General features: G+C 43.9%; 1 protein-coding gene across 2 annotated transcripts in view; it reads right to left on the bottom strand.

Moving 5' to 3' along the window:
* The window catches only part of PCYT2 (phosphate cytidylyltransferase 2, ethanolamine), a 65,576-nt gene that overhangs the window by 36,508 nt on the left and 14,642 nt on the right, over positions 1 to 14,426 (bottom strand). The window contains exons 3-4 of one of the 2 annotated variants that reach the window (XM_033961233.1): positions 8,994 to 9,155; positions 8,339 to 8,405 (exon numbers count right to left, since the gene is read on the bottom strand). In XM_033961233.1, the coding sequence (XP_033817124.1) occupies positions 8,339 to 8,405; positions 8,994 to 9,155 (229 nt within the window). The remainder of the gene's footprint in view (positions 1 to 8,338; positions 8,406 to 8,993; positions 9,156 to 14,426) is intronic. The other variant, XM_033961234.1, reaches the window with a different exon arrangement.

Below are 14,426 nucleotides of genomic sequence, written 5' to 3'. Positions count from 1 at the left end.
AAAAAAGCAATCATCTCTTACAAACAATCAGGGAAGCAGGACTCTAGAGCAGACTACCTGGCCAAATCAAAAGCCGTCAAAACAGCAGTCAGGGAGGCTAAATTCCTCATTGAGGAGTCTCTAGCAAAGAACATCCAGAAGGGAGATAAATCCTTCTTCAGGTATATCAGTGATAGAAGAAAAAACTCAGGCGGGTTTGTACGTCTTAGGAAACCAGACGGAGACTATGTGGAAAAGGAATTCAGAAAAAGCCCAACTATTAAATGAATACTTCTGCTCAGTCTTCACCCGAGAAGCGCCAGGGCTCGGCCCTCAGCTACAGACAAGGGTTGGCTCAGTTGACCCGTTTACTAACTTTGAGTTTACGCCCAGCAGTGTCTACGGTAAGCTGTCAAAGCTCAAGGTTAACAAAGCAATGGGGCCGGACAACCTGCACCCCAGGGTGCTTAGGGAGCTGAGTGATGTCTTGGCGGAGCTACTGTCCGCGCTCTTCAACCTCTCCCTTAGTACAGGCAGCGTCCCGTTGGACTGGAGGACGGCTAACGTCATTCCACTCCACAAGAAAGGCTCAAAGATGGAGACATCAAACTACAGACCAGTGAGTCTAACATCGATAGTGAGCAAACTAATGGAAACTCTAATCAAACACCAATTAGATAAGATCCTGGATGAGGAGAATCTACGGGATCCCCGACAACATGGATTTACTAAGGGGAGATCCTGCCAATCCAACCTGATCAGCTTCTTTGACTGGGTAACGGGGAAGCTGGATATTGGGGAGTCGCTGGACATCGTGTACCTGGACTTTAGCAAAGCATTCGATAGCGTACCACACCGCAGGTTACTGAGCAAGATGAGTTCTATAGGATTAGGTAACACATTGACGAAATGGGTTGGGAGCTGGCTTGGAAGTAGGCTCCAAAGGGTGGTGGTGAACGGCACCCCCTCCGAAATGACGGAGGTGATTAGTGGAGTACCACAGGGCTCAGTCTTGGGCCCAATCCTATTCAACATCTTTATAAGAGACTTGGCAGAAGGGCTTCGAGGTAAAATAACATTATTCGCCGATGACGCCAAACTGAGTAATGTAGTGGGCAAATGCACAACAGACGAAGATTCAGTGCCCGACAACATGATGCACGACCTACTCCTACTGGAGCGATGGTCTAGGACATGGCAACTCAACTTCAATGCCAAAAAATGCAAAGTTATGCACCTGGGCAGCCAGAATCCATGCAAGTCTTATACCCTTAATGGCGAGATCCTAGCAAAAACGGTAGCAGAACGAGACTTGGGGGTAATCGTCAGTGAGGACATGAAGTCTGCCAATCAAGTGGAGCAGGCTTCGTCCAAGGCAAGACAAATCATGGGCTGCATACGAAGGGGTTTCGTCAGTCGTAAGGCGGAAGTCATTATGCCATTGTATAGATCCATGGTGAAGCCCCACCTGGAATACTGTGTGCAATTCTGGAGGCCGCATTATCGCAAGGATGTGCTGAGACTGGAGTCGGTGCAAAGAATGGCCACCCGGATGGTCTCGGGACTCAAGGATCTACCATACGAAAAACGGCTTGACAAATTACAGCTATACTCGCTCGAGGAGCGCAGAGAGAGGGGGGACATGATCGAGACGTTCAAGTATCTTACGGGCCTGCATCGAGGCGGAGGAAGATATCTTCTTTTTCAAGGGTCCCACGACAACAAGAGGGCATCCGTTGAAAATCAGGGGCGGGAAACTACGAGGTGACACCAGGAAATTATTTTTCACTGAAAGAGTGGTTGATCGCTGGAATAGTCTTCCACTACAGGTGATTGAGGCCAGCAGCGTGCCTGATTTTAAGGCCAAATGGGATCGGCACATGGGATCTATTCACAGGGCAAAGGTAGGGGAGGGACATTAAGGTGGGCAGACTAGATGGGCCGTGGGCCCTTATCTGCCGTTTATTTCTATGTTTAATACCCACCTTCTTCCCACCCCTCCCTCCCCAATATAATGACTGCTTAAGGACACACATTGGACAGTAATCCTAACTTCCCCTCTCCCCCCAGGCAACCAATATTTATTAATAACCCCTTTATTCCTTTATTGAGACAAACTCACTACCTCTCCACAATATATCTAATTATATCTCTCTTCTAGTCATAAAACCTTTTTTCTTTTTTTTTTTTCCATTTTAAAGTAATTAATTTCTCTATCTATTATTTAACCTTTAGTCACATAACCATATTTATTTCCTAACATTCCATTAATGCATTTTTATCATTTCACCAATCTCTAATTCATTCCCCCAACATTTTATTTCATTCAAGAAAATTCTATCATAGTCATATATTTAATAAAAAGTATCATTTTCCTATATCTTTTATTATCTAATCCATCTTCTCCTATCCTCCTTTAAATATCCATCAGCAAATATTCATCTCTTCATATATTTCTATTTAAAAAAAAAAAAAAATTATTTTGAAAATGAAATACAAATGTTTAAATACAAATAGGGGATAAAAACTTATAAAATTGAAAATTTTTTTTCCCCCCTTTTTATATTTCCTCTTCTCCAAATTAAATCCAATCTTTTTAAAACTATATTATCACAACATCAATCTTTACATTCCTTCAGCTACCAATAAATTCTTATGTATCTTTCTTTTATATTATTCATTTTCCTTTCCTTTACTTGCATTTAAATATCATATAACTTGTCCTTTCTATCATTAGTCCATTCTGCAATCTTTTCCTTATTGTCCTTTCATTCTTTACTTTCTCCTTTTCTGACTTATTAAATAAACTGAACTTTCATATTTATTTCTTATCTCCATCCATCCACTCTTAAAGACTTTTGACTGCCAATTGTCATTCATTTTTCTTTTTATAATATCCTTTTAGTCTATCAGTCCTGCTTTCTTCTTCTTCACATCTATTTATTTTCCTATTCAGTCTTCACTTTTCCTTTTGTGTTAATTTGACCAGTCCTTTAATCCTTCTTGTTCATTCTTTACTCCAACCATCCATCTTTCAGTCTCCTAAAAGTTCAGTCTAATAACTTCACTTCAAGTTTTTCCAGTCTATCCTTCTTTCTACTTTCTTCTTTACATTCTTTTATTTTCTTTTTCACTTGTTCATTTTTATTTCCTGTTCTTTGTTGCATATTCTTCTTTTTCCAACAAACAAAAGTCCCATAGTTCTTTATATTTAATTTTTTGTTCAATATCCACCAATCCAGTCTTAGTATTTATCCCTTCATTTCAACACCCATTGTGCTAAAATGACATAGGTTCTGATTTTGAAAGAAAGGTCTTTAGTTTTTCCGGGTCAACAAAATACAAAGATTTATCCCCACAAGATACCCTCATTTTTGCTGGGTAATATAACCCATACTTATATCCTTTTTCCTTTAATTGAGATCTCAGCTCAAGGAATTTCTTCCTAATATTTGCTGTATTTTTAGCAAAGTCTGGTAAAAACCATATTTTGGATCCTTTATAGTTTAAGTTTTTATCTTTTCTATTGCTTGCTGGTATCTTAACATCTTGAATATTAATGGTCTTGGTCTCCCTTGATTTTCCAGACTCTTTATTGGAATCCTGTGCGCCCGTTCTATTTCCAAAGGCTGTTTGAAATCCAACTGCAATAATCTAGGAATTAAATTTTCTAAAAACTGTATTGCATTTTTCCCTTCCAAATTTTCCTGTATTCCAAAAAGTTTTATATTCTTTCTTCTTCCACGGTTTTCGTAATCTTCCAGCTGACTTTTCAATTGAATTATTTCCAAACTGTCATTTTTGCATCTTTTTCCTTCTCCATTTTAACTTCTAACTCTGTTGTTCTTTTATTAGCTACTTCCATTTGTCTGTGTATATTCAGGATTTCTTCCTTCAGTTCTGCCATATTACTCACAGTCTCTGTCAGCATTTGTTTGATTTGCCTCAGTTCCCCCATAACTTCAGCTTTGCTTAACTCCTCTGATACATCAGCAGGAAGTGGAACCTTACTCGGGGTAATTTGATCCTGCTTCTGCCTTTTCACAGCCCCTCCGGTTTTACTCTTACTCTGTCGGGTGCTCGCCATGCTCCCGCTGTCCTCTCCGATGTTTTCAGCCGAAAACAGTTTAAAAGGAAATCTTTATTTATTCAACGGTTGCCCAGGTAAGAGGAGCGCTGCGATCACACGACCATTTTGTGTGCACGCTCGAAAAAAAAAAAAAAAAAAAAAAGTTGAAAAGTGCGACTTCTTAGCTCCGCGGAAACTAAGAAACTGGGGACCGCGCGCCTCTGTCGGGCGGGAAGGCACTCGCGCGTGCGCGGTGCGGCCTACTAGAACTTTCCAAGTTCTTAGAGTGCAATCACTCTAAAATTGTCCGTACCGGGGCTCCGTCGGTGCCGTCACCCATCAGTCAAGACGATACCAAACTGTGCGGCAGAGTTAGGTCCAGGGAGGAGTGTGAGGACCTGCAAAGTGACCTGGACAAGCTGGAAGACTGGGCAAACAAATGGCAAATGCGCTTTAACGTGGAAAAATGCAAGGTCATGCATATAGGGAAAAAGAACCCGTTGTTCAACTACAAATTGGGGGGGGGCATTGTTGGGAGACAGCAGTCTTGAGAGAGACTTGGGTGTGCTGGTGGATGCATCACTGAAGCCATCTGCACAGTGCGCAGCAGCCTCGAAAAAAGCCAACAGGATGCTGGGCATCATAAAGAGGGGCATAACAACCAGGACGCGGGAAGTCATCATGCCATTGTATCGAGCGATGGTGCGTCCACATCTGGAATACTGCGTTCAATATTGGTTGCCGTATCTCAAGAAGGACATGGCGGTACTTGAGAGAGTTCAAAGGAGAGCAACGAAACTGGTAAGAGGGCTGGAACACTGCCCATACGCCGAGAGGTTGGATAGGCTGGGGCTCTTCTCTCTGGAAAAAAGGAGGCTCAGGGGAGATATGATAGAGACCTTCAAGATCATGAGGGGCATAGAGAAGGTGGATAGGGACAGATTCTTCAGGCTGAAGGGGTCAACAGGCACGAGGGGGCATTCGGAGAAACTGAAGGGAGATAGGTTCAGAACAAATGCAAGGAAGTTTTTTTTCACCCAAAGGGTCGTGGACACTTGGAATGCGCTACTGGAGGAAGTGATCAGGCAGAGTATGGTACAAGGATTCAAACAGGGATTGGACGGATTCCTGAGGGATAGGGGGATCATGGGATACTGAGAGAGGTTCTGGGATGTAACACAGGTATAGAAAGCTAACCAGGTAATAAGTATAGAAATCCAACCAGGTCGTGCATGTGCAAGACCGGAGGGTTAGGACTTCGATGGGAAGATAGGACTCAATGGGAAACCAAGGTGGCAAGGGAGCCCCTTCTGGTGATTCAGACAGGTCGTGACCTGTTCGGGCCGCCGCGGGAGCGGACTGCTGGGCGGGATGGACCTATGGTCTGACCCAGCGGAGGCACTGCTTATGTTCTTATGTTATCTGCCTGCTTGTCCTGGGATAATCCATGCTACCAATACATGGCAAGCAGTGGCTTCCCCCATGTCTTTCTCAATAACAGACTATAGACTTTTCCTCCAAGAACTTGTCCAAATCTTTCTTAAAACCAGCTATGCTATCCGCTCTTACCACATCCTCTGGCAATGTGTTCCAGAGCTTAACTATTCTCTAAGTGAAAAAAATTTCCTCCTATTGGTTTTAAAAGTATTTCCCTGTAACTTCATCAAGTGCCCCCTAGACTTTGTCATTTTTGATGGAGTGAAAAATCGATCCGCTTGTACCTGTTCTACATCACTCAGGATTTTGTAGACTTCAATCATATCTCCCCTCAGCCGTCTCTTTTCCAAGCTGAAGAGCCCTTACCTTTTTAGTCTTTCCTCATATGAGAGGAGTTCCATCCCCTTTATCATCTTGGTCGTTCTTTGAACCTTTTCTAGCGCCACTATACCTTTCTTGAGATAAGGAGACCAGAATTGAATGCAATACTCCAGATGAGGTCGCACCATAGTGCAATACAGAGACATTATAACATTCTTAGTCTTGTTAACCATCCCTTTTTTAATAATTCCCAGCATCCTGTTTGCTTTTTTGGCTGCCACCGCACATTGGGCGGAAGGTTTCATCGTACTGTCTACAAGGATACCCAGATCCTTTCTTGGACGCTAACCCCCAAGTTGGACCGTAACATCCGGTAACAAAAAGGACTGGATCTATTCCTGCTACTTGCTGTCTGGACTGACAGGGATCGTGCTGGATGGATTTTTGGTCTAACCTAATACATTTCTTATGTTCTGAGCTCAGGCTGCAGTTAAGAAAGAAAGGCAGGCGTGATTGCCGGTGGACTCAGAAAGGAGAAACTCCCACATGTTTCAGCTGCTGCTGGCGTTTGTTGCTGCGAGGTGCTGGGACGGACCTTAGCACCAGGCTGCAATCACATTACTTGGGAAACACTGGCCTCTAAAATAGATGCTACTGGATCATATTTGTCCTCCTCTCCTTCCTAAGCACAGATCACAAAAGCTGAGATGTCCATTTGGGTCCTTCCTCCTAATCCACACCTTAACGGCTGGCCGTCACCCACTTTCTCTGGTGTTCAGGAAAGGAAGTGTAGCCTAGTGATCAGTGCAGTAGCCAGACAACCTGGGGAACAGGGTTCAATTCCTACCGAAGTCCTTGTGACTCTGGGCAAGCCACTTAAGCCTCCAATGCCTCAGATACAAACAATATATATGTAAACTGCTTTGAATGTAACCACAGAAAGAGGGAATATTAAGTCCCATCCCTTCTTCTTTCCTTCCTTCTCTAACTCTCTCTAGATCTCTTCCTTTAGGGCTAGATTCTCAAAAATTCACAGCCCGCTGTCGCAGCTCTTATAGTAGTAATTTTAAAAAGGTGAGCCATTCTTCAAAAAAACGCTCATGCAAATGAGGTTGGCGGAGAGTAGCAAAGTTTCACTAAATTTTCACGTGCCCATCACTGGTGATAGCGATGGGCACATGTGCAGAATAAATGCAAAATCCCCTCCCCCCCCAAAAAAAACCCCAACAACAAATTGAGCTACCGAAGTCAAGCAACCCACTCTCTCCTGCTGCCAAGCAACACACACTCCAACACCACCTTGACAGTGGGAGAGATGGCCACTCTCTCCCGCCACAAAGCAATGTCCCCCCCAACAGCAGGAGAGATGCCCACTCCCGCTGCCACGCACTCCCCTCCCCGGAGCCTCCAACAACCCCATCCTCTCCCCCTTACCTTACTTAGATGGCTGGCAGAAAGGACACCTACTTCAGCCAGCAGGTCTGCCTCTTCAAAATGGCAGGCCTTCCCCTTCCTGGTGTATCCTGGAATGCTCCGGGAAGGGGCCTAAGACTCTGATTGGCCCAAGTTGTTTAAGGCCCCTCTTATGGGTGGGACCTTAGGCATCTGGGCCAATCAGAGTCTTAGGCTCTTTCCCGGTGCATCTAGGGAGGGGCCTAAGGCTCTGACTGGCCAAGACGAATAACAACCCTCCCATAGTAGGGGCCTTAAACAACCTGGGCCATTCAGAGCCTCAGGGTCCTCCCCAGTGTAGTGGAAGGCCCACCATTTTGAAGAGGTGGGCCAGCTGGCTGGAGGGAGCACACATCCCTCTGGCCAGCCATCTAAGTAAGGTAACGGGGAAAGGGCAGGGGTTGGCAGAGGCACTGGGGGGGGGAGGGTTGTGTGTTGGCAGAAGAGAGTAGGTATCTCTCCTGCTGCCGGGGGGGTGTCGGGGGTACGTTGCTTGGTGGTGGGAAAGAGCGGGTATTTCTCCTGCTGCCAGGGTTGCATGGGGGGTGGTATTGCTAGGCAGCATGAGTGAGCATCTCTTCTGCTGCTGGGGGCTGTCGGAGGGGGAAGAGGGTGTTGCTTGGCAGCGGGAGTGGGCATCTCTCCCACTGCCAGGGGGGCATTGCTTAGCAGCAGGAGAAAGTGGGTATCTCTCCTGACGATCTTCAATTTGGTTTTGTTTTTATTATTATTAATTTAATTTGGGGCGAAGTGAGTCTGAGCTGTCGGTGCCTGCTAGTGCCTGAGTGAATTAGCGTTCAGGCACTGATCAGAAAATAATGCAATGACAGCTCAGTCTGATAGTAAATTTTGGCTGCAAATGTGGCACAACGATTTTAGAGGATCACGCGGCGATTATAGGGAATCGCTCGGAGTGATGAGTTTAATATGAATGACCTCATATTACATTTCATGGCAATATCAGAGACGGCTGGATTATCTGTCTTTTGAGAATCTGCCCCTTAGTACTCCCCTTCTCACTCCCTCCTTCACCCTCTAAACGTATTTCCTTTTCTCTGTGCAAACACCACCAGCCCTCACCTGTATCTCCCGGCTTTCTTCACCTCTTCATATGTGTCTCTGCCATCAATGGTTAATGTGATATCATCTGTAAAAAAAAGAAACACTAAAACTGTGAAAAATGAGTCTAAAGGTGAGGTAGAAGATCATTCAGGTTGACTCCAGATCAAAACATTGTTTTCTTGAAAAGAGTTAAGAGACATTTCACCCCCCCAACCTCCCTTCAAGAACCAGAAAGAGCAGACATTGCTTCTGTGACTTGTTACTGGGAAACCTCTCTCCTCTGCAGCTGCTCCCACAGCTAAGTCTAGTTTAGTACATGGATCAGGCAGTTCTGGCATATCTAGGATTAAGAAAGGTTTGGACAAGTTCCTGGAGGAAAAGTCCATAGCCTGCTATTGAAACAGACATGGGGAAAACCATGGGATTGGTAGCGTGGGATGTTGCTACTGTTTGAGTTTCTGCCTTGGACTGCCACTGTTGGAAACAGGATACTGGGTTAGATGACCCACTATGGCTATTCTTATGTTCAATTAAGACAGGTAAAAGCAGCAACCAATGAATCCAAGAAAGACAGGCAGGAAGGAAGAGTGCTTACTGACAATAATGAGAACAAGGAATCCATGCACCAAATGCTAAGGCTGCAGGTGAGGACTGGGAAAAAAACACCACTCACTTCCATGCACACAGAAGTCACAGTTGTACTTGTCTAGGGTTTCCAGCGTAGTCACATATGGAGCACCAGCCACGATGTCATCTACCCATTTGATGGCACGCACCATTTTGTACCTCTCTTCTTGGGTGAAAACTGGGGGCCCCTTGTGCTTAGAAATCTCCTCTAGTTCAAAGGACACAACAAAGTTTAAAGGTCAGTAGAGACAGGACTGCAGACCCCCCTCACTGTCTCTGGCTGTGTGACCATGAGCAAGTTTCTCTCCCCATCTCAACTTTATTTTAATTCGGTTAGATATTTTGTCCTCTCTTTGCTGCCTGCGGTGTCTCCAAAGAGGAGCACAGGAGCTTTATTCTTCCTCCTCCCAGAACTAAGGGAAATGTCTGAGGTACACCTTCAGATTGCAATCAGCACACACTGAAATTATTTCTCATTATAAATCACATGGATCTACATGGAGGCTGCAAATATTCATCTCTTTCTCATTTAATCAAATAAGTCTGTGAGGGATGTATGAGCTATGTGGCTACATGGGGCATACTGACTGAGGGGACCCCATCATGCTGTTACCCTCAAGGACAAGGGAAAGAAGGAGATAATGGTGCTGTACAGAGATAAAAGGGGGATGTTACGGTTGGTGCCACTGCCACTACCAAAATGAGAGGGTTCTATGCTAGAGAAGGGTATGACCTAGCTTTTAGTTTTCATCCAATGCTGGTTAGGAGCAAGAGTCATCCCCCCTCCACGATATACTTAAGCAGACTGAAAGAACTATAGTACCACTATGAAAATTAGACAAGCATGGTGTTTTAATCTTCAAATTCAAATTATAACCGAGCAAACCACCATGCTACACTAGATAAATCAAAATTACCCAATTTATGTGACAACTCTTCTTTCTGTCTGATTGAAAACCCAGACTTTATTAATATGGTTGAGTCACCAAGATCGAGATACAGTCCACTCAGCAGAGCAGATGTTGCAGGGAAACTGCTGGATAAAGTGTATGACAGAGAAGTGGCACGCACCCATCTAACTGCGCATCGAAGTTGTATACACAAAGGGCTATAGGGGCCCCCCCCTTTGGCTGAACCGTGGCCAGCTGCTCTATGTCTCCAATTTCTTAAAAGGAACAGCATTTGTCAAAAGAGAATTGGCATATTAGAACGACGTGCCCACAGTACCTATTCCAGAACAGATTATATACTTTCATCCAGTGCAGAATTCACGCACATAGATGGGGGGATCATTCTTTAATATGGGTCACTATTAACATTGGCTTTGGAGTATTTGGCCCTCAACGCTGGCGCTTTCCGGGATACCTTTTTGCAGATGCACACTTCCAGGAATATCTGCAGGGCGGGTGGGAGGATTATTATGCCAATAATCAACAACATTTAGTGGATCCGGAGCAGCTAAGGTGTTAAGGGGGGATTGTATAGCCTATGTGATAGCGCACAACCGCCGGATTTCCCGGGGTATTAATTTAGAAAGGGAGCTTCGAATTGCTAAACAGCAATATATGTCCTCTCCGTCCCCGGCTCATCAGGAAGCTTTGACAGCTACAGAGGCAGCGCTCAACACTCTAATCCATGAGTGTACGAAAAAATTGCTGTTTTATCATAAATATAAATATTACTGATATAGCAATAGAATGGGGAAATTTCTAGCCCAACTTACGAAATGATCCATGGGATCTTGGGCATGCCTTACTTACGCCTAATCCTGTATATCATGAGAGAGGGGGTTATGGTTTGCTAAATATAAAATGGTATGCCCTGGCTTGTCAAATGCGCCATATTAACGACTGGTACTTCCCATTTTTTGGCTACTTCGCTGGAAACTTCATTACTTCACCTCACTCATTTTAGTGCTCTGTTACAAGTCGCACCACCAGGCCTTCGTAAAATTATTTCTGCCTACCACATTTTTACCCCGGCCTGTAAGACATGGCGTTGGGTGTACCGCATTCTTTACGTTTCCTCTAAATCATCTCCTTACTTACCTATCCAGGGAAATGGGGATTTTACACCGGGTATGCAATGTCAAGCAATCAGATCTTGGAAAACTATGGGTCTCCAATTTATTTTTCAGTTATTTGATGATAAAGATATTCTGCATACATTTGAACAACTGCAAAACATTTTTTTACCTAGTTCTGATGTATTTCATTATTTTCAGGTTAGACATTATATCCATTCTTTGCTCCCTGAAACATTGACGAAGGCAAATTGTGAGGTGCTCTCTGAAATGTTTAGTCTCTTGGCACAAAATCTCATCCCACTTCGTTTCCATCATGTCGGTCTCTTGGAATGTCAGCTGGGAGCAAACTTTGTGCTTATAGTGGGACTATGAGCTGCGGATTTACAGTGTACCCTTTTGGAGCAGCATATAAGTAGAGCTTTGAAGAAAGCTCTCAAATTGACATTACCCATTGGGAACTTCAACATAAGTTTCTACTTCGCCTTTATGCCAGCAAGAGAGGCAGTGGGCCCTCTTGACGACCAGGGAAGGAAAGGGTCAATTAAAGAGGACAAACAGGTTGCCGATAGGTTAAACTCATTCTTTGCCTCAGTCTTCACAAATGAGGACATGTCAACAGTGCCAACCACAGGGAAGATATTCACCGGGGGCATAGAGGAAAGCCTCACAACAGTAAATGTGACGTTGGATATGATATACTTTCAGATTGACAAATTAAAAAGCGACAAATCCCCTGGACCGGATGGAATTCACCCAAGAGTATTAAAGGAACTTAAGGTGGAAATTGGTGAATTATTACAATCCGTAGCTAACATGTCTATTAGAACTGGGCAAATACCAGAAGACTGGAGGATAGCAAATGTCATCCCAATTTTCAAAAAAGGATCAAGAGGGGATCCAGGAAACTACCGACCTGTGAGCCTCACATCTGTTCCAGGGAAGATAATTGAAACACTAATAAAAGATAATATTGTACAACACTTGGAGGATCACAATCTAATAAGGGCTAGTCAACACGGCTTCAGAAAAGGGAAGTCATGTTTGACAAATTTACTACAATTCTTTGAGGTAGTGAACAAACAAATGGATAGTGGAGATCCAGTGGATATAATTTACTTGGACTTCCAGAAAGCGTTTGACAAGGTCCCACATGCAAGGCTTATGAAGAAACTAATAAGCCATGGAATAGGGGGTGAAGTGCACAGATGGATAGGCAAATGGCTAGAAAACAGAAGGCAGAGGGTAAGCATAAATGGGAAATTCTCGGACTGGGAGAAAGTGACCAGCGGTGTGCCCCAGGGCTCGGTTCTTGGGCCTATCTTGTTCAACATTTTTATAAACGACCTAGAAGAAGAAACAACATGCAATATATTAAAGTTTGCAGATGATACAAAACTATGTTGAGCGGTTGGCTCTCAAGGGGACTGCGAGGACCTCCAGAAAGATCTGAACCAACTGGTAACTTGGGCGACAAATTGGCAGATGAACTTTAACATAAACAAATTCAAGGTGATGCCTCTGGGAAAGAAAAACAAAGAACACGAGTATAAGATGTTGGGAGTTACATTATCAAAATGCGAACAGGAAAGGGATCTGGGGGTACTGATTGACAGTACCCTAAAGCCGTCTGTACAGTGTGCGGCGGTGGCGAAGAAAGCAAACAGGATGTTAGGCATAATTAAGAAAGGGATCACGAGTAGATCGGAAGATGTCATAATTCCACTTTATAGAACAAAGGTCAGACCAAACTTAGAATATTGTGTCCAACACTGGTCTCCATACCTCAAGAAGGATATAACTCTGTTGGAGAAAGTGCAGAGGCGAGCCACAAAACTTGTTAAAGGGATGGAGCATTTGAGCTACAAAGAACGACTCAGGAAACTGGGACTGTTTACCCTTGAGAAGAGAAGAATGAGAGGGGATTTGATAGAGACTTTTAAAATATTAAAAGGATTTGATAAAATAGACCAGGAAGCAGCATTGCTAACATATTCAGAGGTGACACGGACAAGAGGTCACAGCCTGAAACTGTGTGGCAGCAGGTTCAGGACAAATGTCAGGAAGTTCTGCTTCACACAGCGAGTGGTGGGTGCTTGGAATGCACTCCCGGAGGAGGTTGTGGCAGAAACTACTGTACTGGGATTCAAGCGCAAGTTGGATGCACACCTTCTTGCATATCATATTGAGGGATACGGTAAAGTCGGGTCTCCAAAAAAGAGTACCTAAATGGGCCGCCGCGTGTGCAGAGCATAGGACTGGATGGACCTCGGTCTGATCCGGTGGAGGCGTTTCTTATACATGTGCGTTTCGGATGCTTATTAGTCAATCTCCCTGCTGCCTCAAGTGTTCCGCCTCCTATGCCTCTTTAGGTCACCAATTTTGGTCCTGTCTGAGGGTTTCACATTCTGGATGACTTTGGGTAGATATGTCTCAACCCTCTGGAATCGTAGTTGGACTCCTACACCAGCAGCTTTGTTTGGACACTACAGGATTGTAACTCCAAAGCCACGGGGAATGGCAGCTTTTGTGAACTGAGTCATGCTGATGAGCAAGAAAGCCATATTGCACGTTTGGCTCTCTCCTGAGGTGCCATCGGTGCAACACTGGCATTCACTTCTGATACTACAAGCAGCCTTGGAACGTCAAAGCATTTCTGATCTTGAATCCCTTTCAGGTTGTCGTTTTTGTGCCCTATGGGAGCCCTTTTGGATTGACCTCATGCCTCAGGCCCGCAGAATTCTGAACACGTAACCTTGTTGGCAGGTTCCTATTCTTTTCTTTGCAGGATTGTATTCTAGATGGTTGGGGGGGAGACGAGGGGTTGTAGGGGACTGTATTATTCTTGCTGATTGGTTGTTCTGTCTGTATATGGCTGATTTTTATTTTGTTAAAACCAATAAAATCTATTTAAACATACTGCAGCCTGTGGGGTCAGATGAGTGGTTTTCAATTGGTCTATTATGGCTTTCAGTTTAATATGTCCTTTCCAAGGCAATGTGATATAAATTCATAGATTGAACGTAATAGGGTAATGGCAATTACTGCCCTACTGCCACCTAACTTAAGTAGTTTAATTGGTGATAAATGATGCAGTAATTGACCATGTCATTTAAAACCACTTAAAATCTATTGCAAGATTTAATTAATACTATGGATATTACTATTGGTATGAAAGATCTCCTCAAGCAATTTAGCCGGTTAGTGATTGAATGTAATTATTTGAGCTATGAGGATCAATATTATTTACAAACGAAGGGAGTTGCCATAGGTACTACGGTGGCCCCTGCAATTGCATATTTGAGCAGCTGTTTGTTGATGGATGTCGGTATAGTGAAAAGATAGTAAGTTGGAAGCGTTTTATAGACGATGTACTGTTGATTTGGTCTGGTGACAGGCAATCCTTAGAAAGCTTTTTGCAATATTTGTGACCCAAATATCACATTTCAATCCTCT

This window comes from Geotrypetes seraphini, chromosome 10 (genome assembly GCF_902459505.1).
Source record: "Geotrypetes seraphini chromosome 10, aGeoSer1.1, whole genome shotgun sequence".
NCBI lineage: Eukaryota > Metazoa > Chordata > Amphibia > Gymnophiona > Dermophiidae > Geotrypetes > Geotrypetes seraphini.
Note: the sequence above shows the minus strand (reverse complement) of the source record. Positions and strands in the feature narration are given on the sequence as shown.